Source organism: Oncorhynchus masou, chromosome 18 (genome assembly GCF_036934945.1).
Source record: "Oncorhynchus masou masou isolate Uvic2021 chromosome 18, UVic_Omas_1.1, whole genome shotgun sequence".
Taxonomy (NCBI): Eukaryota; Metazoa; Chordata; class Actinopteri; order Salmoniformes; family Salmonidae; genus Oncorhynchus; species Oncorhynchus masou.
In genome coordinates this window covers 15,912,785-15,925,866 of record NC_088229.1, presented here as the reverse complement: position 1 = coordinate 15,925,866, position 13,082 = coordinate 15,912,785, and the positions used below count along the sequence as shown (strand labels likewise).

The window sequence follows — 13,082 nt, the reverse complement described above, 5'->3', positions numbered from 1 at the left end:
AAGTTTATAATAAAGTTGGGCTGACATTATAAAGAAGTTATAATAACTGGGCTGACATTATAAAGAAGTTCTAATAACTGTGCTGACATTATAAAGAAGTTCTAATAACTGTGCTGACATTATAAAAAGTTCTAATAACTGTGCTGACATTATAAAAAGAAGTGGTCTAATAAGTTATAATAACTGGGCTGACATTATAAAGAAGTTCTAATAACTGGGCTGACATTATAAAACGTTATAATAACTGGGCTGACGATTATAAAGACGTTATAATAACTGGGCTGACATATAAAAAGTTATAATAACTGGGCTGACATAAAAAACGTTATAATAACTGGGCTGACATTATAAAAAAGTTATAATAACTGGGCTGACGATTATAAAGACGTTATAATAACTGGGATGACATTATTAAGGAGCTTTAATAACTGGGCTGACATTTTAAAGACGTTATAATAACTGGGCTGACATTATAAAGAAGTTATAATAACTGGGCTGACATTATAAAGACATTATAATAACTGGGCTGACATTATAAAGAAGTTATAATAACTGGGCTGACATTATAAAGAAGTTATAATAACTGGGCTGACATTATAAAGAAGTTATACTAACTGGGCTGACATTATAAAGATGTTCTAATAACTGGGCTGACATTATAATAACTGGGCTGACATTATAAATACATTATAATAACTGGGCTGACATTATAAAGAAGTGATAAAAACTGGGCTGACATAATAAAGAAGTTTTAATTACTGGGCTGGCATTATAAAGAAGTTCTAATAACTGGGCTGACAGTATAAAGAAGTTCTAATAACTGGGCTGACAGTATAAAGAAGTTATAATAACTGGGCTGACATTATAAAAAGTTATAATAACTGGTGCTGACATTATAAAAAGTTCTAATAACTGTGCTGACATTATAAAAACACTATAATAACTGGGCTGACAGTATAAAGAAGTTATAATAACTGGGCTGACGATTATAAAGACGTTATAATAACTGGGCTGACATTTTAAAGAAGTTATAATAACTGGGCTGACACAAAAAAAAATATAATAACTGGGCTGACACTAAAAAAATATATAATAACTGGGCTGACACTAAAAAAATAATAATAACTGGGCTGACGTTTAAAAAGACGTTATAATAACTGGGCTGACGATTATAAAGACGTTATAGTAACTGGGCTGACGATTATAAAGACGTTATAATAACTGGGCTGACGATTATAAAGACATTATAATAACTGGGCTGACATTATAAAGAAGTTATAATAACTGGGCTGACATTATAAAGAAGTTATAATAACTATGCTGACATTATAAAAACATAATAACTGGGGTGAAATGATAAGTTATAATAACTGGGGTGAAATGATAAAGAAGTTATAATAACTGGGCTGACATTATAATAACTGGGCTGACATTATAATAACTGGGCTGACGTTTATAAAGACGTTCTAATAACTGGGCTGACGATTATAAAGACGTTCTAATAACTGGGCTGACGATTATAAAGAAGTTCTAATAACTGGGCTGACAGTATAAATAAGTTATAATAACTGGGCTGACAGTATAAAGAAGTTATAATAACTAGGCTGACATTATAAAGAAGTTCTAATAACTGTGCTGACATTATAAAGAAGTTCTAATAACTGTGCTGACATTATAAAAAAGTTCTAATAACTGTGCTGACATTATAAAAACACTATAATAACGGTGCTGACAGTATAAAGAAGTTATAATAACTGGGCTGACGATTATAAAGAAGTTCTAATAACTGGGCTGACACTAAAAAAATTAAAATAACTGGGCTGACACTAAAAAAAATATAATAACTGGGCCGACGTTTAAAAAGACGTTATAATAACTGGGCTGACGATTATAAAGACGTTATAATAACTGGGCTGACGATTATAAAGACGTTATAATAACTGGGCTGATGATTATAAAGACGTTATAATAACTGGGCTGACGATTATAAAGACATTATAATAACTGGGCTGACATTATAAAGAAGTTATAATAACTGGGCTGACATTATAAAGAAGTTATAATAACTATGCTGACATTATAAAAACATAATAACTGGGGTGAAATGATAAAGAAGTTATAATAACTGGGCTGACATTATAATAACTGGGCTGACATTATAATAACTGGGCTGACATTATAAAGAAGTTCTAATAACTGGGTTGACATTATAAAGAAGTTCTAATAACTGGGCTGACAGTATAAAGAAGTTCTAATAACTGGGCTGACAGTATAAAGAAGTTCTAATAACTGGGCTGACATTATAAAGAAGTTCTAATAACTGTGCTGACATTATAAAAAAGTTCTAATAACTGTGCTGACATTATAAAAACACTATAATAACGGTGCTGACAGTATAAAGAAGTTATAATAACTGGGCTGACGATTATAAAGAAGTTATAATAACTGGGCTGACACAAAAAAAAATATAATAACTGTGCTGACACTAAAAAAATATATAATAACTGGGCTGACACTAAAAAAATTATAATAACTGGGCTGACGTTTAAAAAGACGTTATAATAACTGGGCTGACGATTATAAAGACGTTATAGTAACTGGGCTGACGATTATAAAGACGTTATAATAACTGGGCTGACGATTATAAAGACATTATAATAACTGGGCTGACATTATAAAGAAGTTATAATAACTGGGCTGACATTATAAAGAAGTTATAATAACTATGCTGACATTATAAAAACATAATAACTGGGGTGAAATGATAAGTTATAATAACTGGGGTGAAATGATAAAGAAGTTATAATAACTGGGCTGACATTATAATAACTGGGCTGACATTATAATAACTGGGCTGACGATTATAAAGACGTTCTAATAACTGGGCTGACGATTATAAAGACGTTCTAATAACTGGGCTGACGATTATAAAGAAGTTCTACTAACTGGGCTGACATTATAAAGAAGTTCTACTAACTGGGCTGAAATAATCAAGATGTTATTATAACTGGGCTGACATAATAAAGAAGTTATAATAACTGGGCTGACATAATAAAGAAGTTATAATAACTGGGCTGACATAATAAAGAAGTTATAATAACTGGGCTGAAATAATCAAGATGTTATTATAACTGGGCTGACATAATAAAGAAGTTATAATAACTGGGCTGACATAATAAAGAAGTTATAATAACTGGGCTGAAATAATCAAGATGTTATTATAACTGGGATGACATAATAAAGATGTTATAATAACTGGGCTGACAATATAAAGACATAATAACTGGTCTGACATGATGAAGAAGTTATAACTGGTCTGGCATGATAAAGAAGTTATAATAACTGGGCTGACATAATAAAGAAGTTATAATAGCTTGTCTGGCATTATGAAGCAGTTATAATAACTGGGCTGATATTAGAAAGAAGTTATAATAACTGGGATGACATTATTAAGGAGTTATAATAACTGGGATGACATTATTAAGGAGTTGTAATAACTGGTTTGACATTATAAAGAGGTTATAATAACTGGGCTGACATTATAAAGACATTAGAATAACTGGGCTGACATTATAAAGACATTAGAATAACTGGGCTGACATTATAAAGACATTAGAATAACTGGGCTGACATTATAAAGACATTAGAATAACTGGGCTGACATTATAAAGACATTATAATAACTGGTCTGGCATGATAAAGAAGTTATAATAATTGGGTTGACATGATGAAGAAGTTATAATAACTGGGCTGACATTATAAAAACATTATAATAACTTGGCTGACATTATTAAGATATTACAATCATATCAGCAGAAGATGAGGAACTGAATAAAACTTAAACAAACACTTGTTGTACAGTAAAACGTCAATTCAGGTAAAAGTAATCCATTATGCCAAACCACCCATCCATCCATCCATCCTCCCACCCACCCACACACCCAACCCATCCATCCATCCATCCATCCATCCATCCAGGCACCCATCCAGTTTGAAGCAAATGCTGCCAGGCTTTGCCCAGAGCCTTACATTTGGCTTCTATTCAAAATATAAGGCTCTGACACAGCCAATACTGAAGCTAGTTGTGTACACCAGTAAGTCAAGTGGAATGGTTGGTGGTGGTGCACACATAGAAATAGAATTACTAGAATGGGCATAGCTCCTCAGACCACAGAACTAGATTATATTGCTATGCCTCATACCCCTTCACCCATCACCCATATTGACTTGAATGGGAATTTCTATGAGAGAATGGTATTCATTGACTACAGCTCAGCGTTCAACACCATAGTGCCCTCAAAGTTCATTACTAAGCTAAGGACCCTGGGACTAAACACCTCCCTCTGCAACTGGATCCTGGACTTTCTGATGGGTCGCCGCCAGGTGGTAAGGGTAGGTAACAACACATCTGCCACGTTGATCCTCAAGACGGGAGCCCCTCAGGGGTAAGTGCTCAGCCCCCTTCACTCATGACTGCACGGCCAGGCACAACTCCAACACCATCATTAAGTTTGCCAATGACACAACAGTGGTAGGCCTGATCACCGACAACAACCAAACAGTCTATAGGGAGGAGGTCAGAGACCTGGCCGTGTGGTGCCAGGACAACAACCTCCCCCTCAACGTGATCAAGACAAAGAAGATGATTGTGGACTACAGGAAAAGAAGGACCAAGCATGCCCCATTCTCATCGGCAGGGCTGTAGTGGAGCAGGTTGAGAGCTTCAAGTTCCTTGGTGTCCACATTACCAACAAACTAAAATGGTCCAAACACACCAAGACAGTCGTGAAGAGGGTACAACAAAACCTATTCCCCCTCAGGAGGCTGATAAGATTTGGCATGGGTCCTCAGATCCTCAAAGGTTTCTACAGCTGCACCATCGAGAGCATCCTGGTTGCATAATTGCCTGGTATGACAACTGCTCGGCCTCCGACCGCAAGGCACTACAGAGGGTAGTGCGTACGGCCCAGTACATCACTGGGGCTAAGCTTCCTCCTATCGAGGACCTCTATACCAGGTGGTTTCAGAGGAAGGCCCTAAAAATTATCAAAGTCTCCAGCCACTCTAGTCATAGACTGTTCTCTCTGCTACCATATAGCAAGTGGTACCGGAGCACCATGTCTAGGTCCAAGAGGCTTCTAAACAGCCTCTTGGCTCATAAGAATCCTGAACATCTAATCAAATGGCTACTCAGACTATCTGAAAGGGACATGACTCTGTCCCCTGTTGTGACCACTTAAATAATGAAATAACAATTAAATGACAAAGTTGCTGGGTCTAAGATAATAGGTCATCACTGTAAAAAAATGATCTAGTTGTTTCAACTAATTATTATTAAGTAACTGGTTCCACATCCTTTTTTAATGTTTACTCAACTTCGGTTACCTGAACAACAACAAAAATAGTTGGCCCAATCTCTAATTTGAGAAAATGTAGGCAAAAATTAAACTTAAAATTAGCTCATCTTGTCTCATTCACCTAGAAATTATTATTTGGGCATGTTACTAAAAACATTACACACACAGTGTGTGCTTACACACACAGTGCTTTTAACATACTCCTTCCTAATATGGAGTTTGCTCTCAGAAAAGCCTCAATTCATCTGATCATGGACTTTCCAGTGATCCTTCAAGTAATCATTCAATCGAAGTGGTAGAAAGCGGTCCTGAAAGAGAGGTTAATATCATGTCAATCTAAAGAAGATTGATGCTACTTTTAAATGTTTTCTGAATATGTTTGTTTGCCTGTGCTTCATAGTCTATTCACTGAAGGCCCGATCAACGAGCCTGAGAATCAGACAATGTGGTACAACTGGCCAGAGCCAGGTAACAGATAAATGTGTCTTTAATACTTAAAGACACTTTTTTCTCAATATCAAATCATTCTTGGGTAACAATATAGTACTTACTGTGATTGTTTTCAATTAAAATGGTGAAAAGAAACAAAAACAGCTTCTTAGCAAAGAGCAATTTCTCAAGCAAGCAAGAATTTTGCTATAGGACTGTCTGGGAGGGGTCTGAGTGGGGAGGGGTTAATAGAAAATGTGCTGTTATTGGCAGAGAGGTTTGGAACTCTTTCTTATTGGTCCATTAAGTAATTCATTGACTGGTGACGTCAACAGGCAGGCCCACATTTCATCCCACCAAAACAGACTGAAATTTCAAGCAGTCTTTTCAAACAGCTCTTACACTAAAAGAGCATGATCATAAGTGTGGAAATAAACTGAGTGTATAAAACATTAGGAACATCTTCCTAATATTGAATTCACCTTGTCAGTCTGTCATGTAAAGAGCAGGTGTTCTTACTGTTTTGTACCCTCAGTGTATATATAAATCACTGGGCCTTTAAGGTTCAATTACAGGTGTAAAAAAAACGGCCTGTTCTTTTCCATGGTTTCTCATTTCTGCAACATCCCATTGAATTTACAGATGCTATAAATTAGCACCTACTGTATATTGTATTAACACTATGACAAACATCAAATCTTATAAAGTGATTAAGTGGTGATTTCCATCTGTGCTCCAGTGGCACGTACACAAGATATAATTATCTCAAGACCATGATTATCCAGCTCAGCCAGGCTGCACTGGTTATGCACATCTGTTGTGTCAAGTTTTGGCTGAGGACCAAAGATTCGTTCATTGTTCTGCATGCCTATACTTTCCTTGGCTTATAGGCCCACAAACAAGCCTGCGTGCCAGTCTTTTTATGCTCTTCTGCCATTCGTTACAAGTTCATAGCCAGGCCAATTATTATTCAAGTTTACACGTGGACCGTGACATCAGTCATGCAATAATCCACAATGAGTACTACAATACAAATAGTTGTCAGTATTTTCTCAACCAAATCAATTTGTCAACACAGAACACACCAACTCGCAACTGGTCAAAATATAGCCAGGGCATTTAGGTTTAACTATAGGCCTATAGGTGCGCTAACATTCAGCACCATGGACAGCATAGGGCTATTGCCTATGGTTCAATTGAGCAGTGTTGTGTTGTGGCGCGAAAAGCAGGACAACGTGAAGGAGCATGTAGCTATCTCGGACAGTACCTGTTCTGGGCCCTGGAAGCAGATACGACAGCGCAGGCTGCTTGCGGTGCTGGTGAGCGACATAGTGTCCATGCCCACTTGCAGTTTGGGGTCCTTCTCCTCAAAGCCCAGGCTCCGAGGTCGAGGTTCCGTCCCGTAATACTCCTCCTCGTCATCCCGGGAGGAGCAGTCCACAAAGGGAGGCCAGCCGCAGCCGCCCATCCCCAGACCCCGCATGCTGGACGGTCTATCTGCGTCGGATCTGTCGGGCTGTCTCGAATCGTCTCGCATAAAAACCAGCACTTTCAGTTCGTTGAAAAACATTCGGATCCGATATTTGAACATTTTTGGCTACATGAATTCTTCGGAAGGGAATGAAACCTATTTGACAATGTGGTCTCAATCAAATATAAAATACGCCGTTGATTTCGAAATGTTATTATTGTTAATAATAATATTATTGTGGTTATTGGTATTATTATTTTTAGCCAATTATTTTACTACTTAAACTATGACACATTTTCACCAATACGTCTTCTGATTAACATTACCGATGAGCTTAACAAACTTGTAGGTTAGGCCTACCCTACTGTAAATGTGCTGTCAAATGGTAAGACATAAATGACCACGTCTTGGTTGTTGTCTCTGATGGCATGTGTGTCTAAAACAATGCGGATGGGATATTTTTCTCTTGAGACGCTCGAGACACTCAATATTCATTACTGAACAACTCTGCGAATGCAGTCTAGTGAGATGTTTCCTCCACCCCTACCACCACAATTGCGTGACAGGCCTATAACGTACAATGTCAGAGTCCATTGCTTGCACTATCGATCTAAATTCTACACATCGTCAAATGCATTGCACTTGGGGTTTGCAGCAAAAATCCATGTTTTGCTACCCAAAGCAGAAGACAGACAGAGTATGACTAGCGGAAGAGAGAGCAACATAGAGCCATAATCAAATGTAGAACGGGGTGACGTAGAGCCATAATAGAATGTAGAGCGAGGTGTGAAAAACATTCCATTACCAGTTACACAGTCATATCTGAGACTGTTGTCAAGAATCATAATCCAAAAGGGTGCCGAAAGACGATGTAATGGAAGTTAGGTGAAGGCGTGTGATTATATCGTCTTTGTATTGTTCTTAAGTAGCATCCCAGCGGTCAGATCATGATAATTATTTTATATTCTATTCCTCGGTAATGTTTCGGATTGATCCATCAAGAATGATCCACCCCATTGCACCCGACGTCCACACAGAGTGGATCCAATTTACAATCCAGTGCATTTGCATGTTAAGTAGCTGTAAATACAGCCACCCAAAACAGCGATACATCTCATCTTCATTCGATACCCATCAGCATTTCTCTTCTGTGTCTTTTATCTTTGCGTTGAAAATATGGTGCACCGAAATTTCAGAATAACAGACCAGAATTCAAAACAACAGTTGCTGCAATCTTTTAATTACAGACGCATAGATAGAGATGTCTACACATCCGAGAGGGCAATTACAGCAGTAATGCCGTTGATATGGTAGGCTAGCCTCTCAGATGGTGACGATGAGGATGATAGCCTACTGCTCGATTTTGCTGCCTGATTTCTCCTCGAAATGGTCGACTTTGATAATGAATCAACGCAGGACCTATACTTCCGAAATTAATTCTAGCCTTATAGAATGAAAAACTGTATGACACTTTCTATTTTCTACTCTACAGTTATTCGTCTGTTTCCTCTGTATGATATGGATGCATCCTCTCTGTATCCCTGTAGTTAGGGATGGGGAGGGCAGATTTCGTTCGGCTGTTGTAGTGACAGGAGACGCTGTCGCTGTCCAAGGTGCTGATCTCGCCTAGTGACGTATACAGTCACAGTGCCACATGGACTACTACACGCCCGGGAAATATAAAGGGCGATGCCTGTCTGAGTCTTTCTTTCTTTCTTTCTTTCTTTCTTTCTTTCTTTCTTTCTTTCTTTCTTTCTTTCTTTCTTTCTTTCTTTCTTTCTTTCTTTCTTTCTTTCTTTCTTTCTTTCTTTCTTTCTTTCTTTCTTTCTTTCTTTCTTTCTTTCTTTCTTTTTCTTTCTTTCTTTCTTTCTTTCTTTCTTTCTTTCTTTCTTTCTTTCTTTCTTTCTTTCTTTCTTTCTTTCTTTCTTTCTTTCTTTCTTTCTTTCTTTCTTTCTTTCTTTCTTTCTTTCTTTCTTTCTTTCTTTCTTTCTTTCTTTCTTTCTTTCTTTCTTTCTTTCTTTCTTTCTTTCTTTCTTTCTTTCTTTCTTTCTTTCTTTCTTTCTTTCTTTCTTTCTTTCTTTCTTTCTTTCTTTCTTTCTTTCTTTCTTTCTTTCTTTCTTTCTTTCTCTGTAATATTCCTGCACTGTCGGAAACTAGAAGCACAAGCATTTCACTACATTCGCATTAACATCTGCTAACCATGTGTATGTGACAAATACAATTTGATTTGAGATTCATAGTGTCATGGTGACGGAAAAACTACTGAGAAAGCCACACACACTCAATTATTGGTGGTTGTTTGACCGCTGGCCGGCCCCCACATTCAACATTCTGAACCCATAGCAATGCCCTGCCACCCTGCACAGAATTGATTGGAATGGATTTTTCACACATACTCTTTGCACTTGTACATTTTTCGACATGGAGCCTGGCTTGAGAGGCAGTGCCATGGGTAGGCTACTATGTGAAGTCTCCATAAATGGTGGAGGAAGCTGATACTGTATTGGGACTATGTTAGGTATTTATGATATGTGGATGTTTGTTTTACGTACCATTATTACCATAATTCTCATTGCCTCTCACAGATCATATTAGCTCTGGTCCAGGTAGTTCCTCCATGCTCACTAAAGCCCTGGACCAGAGCTAAGATCATATTTGCTTTCTGTATTCCTACACAAAAACCCCTTACAGTAATTTGAGGTCATTTCAGTGACTCACAAATACCCTGCCCCACCCCGACTCTTCACCTGCCCCCATATGATCACTTAATGTACCATTCCTACCAATGGCTCTATGGGATGTGATTCATACTGTAATATAATGATGGGATCACAAGATATCCTTCCTCTCTCCCATACTGCCAAGCATAGCAGGTCTGTCTATATGTAATGAGCCCTGTAACAATCACCCACCACCATCGCCATGGAAGAAGAATGATCACTACAGGATATCGTCTCCCATACTGCCAGTACCAGGCATATCAGGGCAAAGCCCTCTTTAGGAGCATCCTGTCTCGTACATTAACACAGTGCTAGGCTGGTTAGTGCAAGCTATCCTCCCTCCCATAGTGCCAGATGTAGCAGAGCAGCCCTCTTCTCTTTATGAGCACTAACAACATCCACCCACCCACCAACGTACCCAGTTGGTCTGTTACATTATTGATAGGCTTGTTGAGCTGTTTGTCTCCTCTTACTGAACCGATGACAATGATTTCCTCTCCTGTTGGTCCTGGCTGCATCGTGACTGAGAGGAGTCTACATCTAAATCCAGACACATCGTTGTTATCTCTTGTCTCATGGTCACATGGTTTCATCTATAGAAATAGTGTGAATTACATTCTTATCATTCTATTTCTATGGTTTTAACATAATTCTTCCTTCTGTTATTTGAAGAGCTCAGTATAATAGAGAAATATCAGTTACTTTTATGTGGGTATTGATGTATATTATAATAATTGACAAATAAACGGCCATGTAATCAGATCTATAATATAATCTATAATTTTAACATAGGATGCATATGATATTCCTTACTTCAAGCTTTGCAAAGGCATTGTACAGCACACAACACAGCCACATAAAATGGTTGACTACAGTATATTCAGTCATTTCCACATAATGCAAAATGTGTGTTTTATCTCTGGTCTTCCTTTGTGTGCTGCCTTGCAGAGCTCTATGCTATATCTGTATGGGCCCAGATGGTCGTCCCTGTTGGTGTGAATCTCCACAGCTCCTCCACGTTAATACTCCCGGCATATGGACATTCATCACAGGGTAGGGACAGGGCTTCTTCCCAAATGGCACCCTATTCACTATATAGTGCACACCATGGGCTGGCCCTATGAACCCTGGTCAACAGTAGGGCACTAAATAGGGAATAGAGTGCCATTTGTAACATGGACTGGCAGAGGGCCCGCCGGAGAGCACACTGACAGGATGGGGATGATGGGAACCAGCTAGGTGTCTGAACCCCCCCCCCCCCCCCACACACACACACACACACACACAGCAAGGTGTCTAAACCACACTGCTGTACGCACACAGGAAACTTAGAGGACCAAAAGCCCTTACTAGGCACATTTCACTTACATTAATGTTCCTACTACACCCCAGGGGATAGGCCCGGGTAGACCACCCAGCCAAGTTGTATACATAGACTATTAAAAAAACGCCATGTGATTTGGTTACACTTAAAACAACCCATCTAAGGGTGGGTGTTGAAAATTAGCATGAGCTATGGTGCAACTAATCACAAGATTGTTCAATATGTCAATATCGTTCCCCTATCCAGATAGCCATATTATCAATGTATAACTATGGTGGTGGCAATCTGTCAGGCAGGGATGGAATAGGGAATTAGGAAATCTCAAGTTATGTTCCCATTGTTAATAAACTTGTTCATGCTTACTCAACAGGATTTGCCATTAATTTGAATTGGTAAAGTAATGCATGCAACGACATGGTCTCTTGTGTATTTTTACCCAGAGTCTTCTGTCATGGGAACCAACAAGAGGATCAATAGACTTACATTATAGGCTTAAACACATGCAGCCCAATTCTGATATTTTCCCCACTAATTGGTATTTCGACGAGTCACATCAGATCTTTTTCAAAGCTAATCTGATTGATCAAAATAAAAAATGATTGAAAAAAAAATCAAAATTGGGCTGCCTGTCTAAACGCAGCCTTATACTCATAGATTCATATTTCCAGACACAGGTTAACCCTAGTCCTGCATTCAAAAGCACTTTCAATGGAGATTCTCCCCCCCCCCACACACACACACACACACAAACTAGGCGTAATCTGTGTTGGGAAACTGTCCCATACCCTTGTCCCTGGAAAATATCCTCAATATTTGTTCCAGTCCCAATTCTTTTTAACCCGACATCACACTTACAGCGAACCACTGCTTTTAAAACAGGGCAAGGTGACCGGAAACGGGGCGGCAGGGTAGCCTAGTGGTTAGAGTGTTGGACTAGTAACCGGAAGGTTGCGAGTTCAAACCCCCGAGCTGACAAGGTACAAATCTGTCGTTCTGCCCCTGAACAGGCAGTTAACCCACTGTTCCCAGGCTGTCATTGAAAATAAGAATTTGTTCTTAACTGACTTGCCTGGTTAAATAAAGGCAAAATAAAAAAATTAAAAAACATGACCGAATACAAACAGTGCAGCTATTCCCTCCGCAAGTCAATCAAACAAGCTCAGCGTCAGTATAGAGACAAAGTAGAATCTCAAATCAACGGCTCAGACACAAGAGGTATGTGGCAGGGTCTACAGTCAATCACGGATTACAAAAAGAAAACCAGCCCCGTCACGGACCAGGATGTCTTGCTCCCAGGCAGACTAAGTAACTTTTTTGCCCGCTTTGAGGACAATACAGTGCCACTGACATGGCCTGCAATGAAAATATGTGGACTCTCCTTCACTGCAGCTGAGGTGAGTAAAACATTTAAACGTGTTAACCCTCGCAAGGCTGCAGGCCCAGACGGCATCCCCAGCCGCGCCCTCAGAGCATGCGCAGACCAGCTGGCTGGTGTGTTTACGGACATATTCAATCAATCCCTATCTCAGTCTGCTGTTCCTACATGCTTCAAGAGGGCCAACATTGTTCCTGTTCCCAAGAAAGCTAAGCTAACTGAGCTAAATGACTACCGCCCCGTAGCACTCACTTCCGTCATCATGAAGTGCTTTGAGAGACTAGTCAAGGACCATATCACCTCCACCCTACCTGACACCCTAGACCCACTCCAATTTGCTTACCGCCCAAATAGGTCCACAGACGATGCAATCTCAACCACACTGCACACTGCCCTAACCCATCTG

The 13,082-nt window shown here is 39.1% G+C and overlaps 1 protein-coding gene across 1 annotated transcript in view; it reads right to left on the bottom strand.

Annotated features, from left to right (window-relative positions):
* The window catches only part of LOC135504071 (E3 ubiquitin-protein ligase MARCHF9-like), a 33,849-nt gene extending 24,981 nt beyond the window's left edge, over positions 1-8,868 (bottom strand). The window contains exon 1 of the mRNA XM_064922350.1: positions 7,054-8,868. Coding sequence (XP_064778422.1) covers positions 7,054-7,377 — 324 coding nt within the window. The 5' untranslated portion in view covers positions 7,378-8,868. The remainder of the gene's footprint in view (positions 1-7,053) is intronic.
* Positions 8,869-13,082: the final 4,214 nt, after the last annotated feature.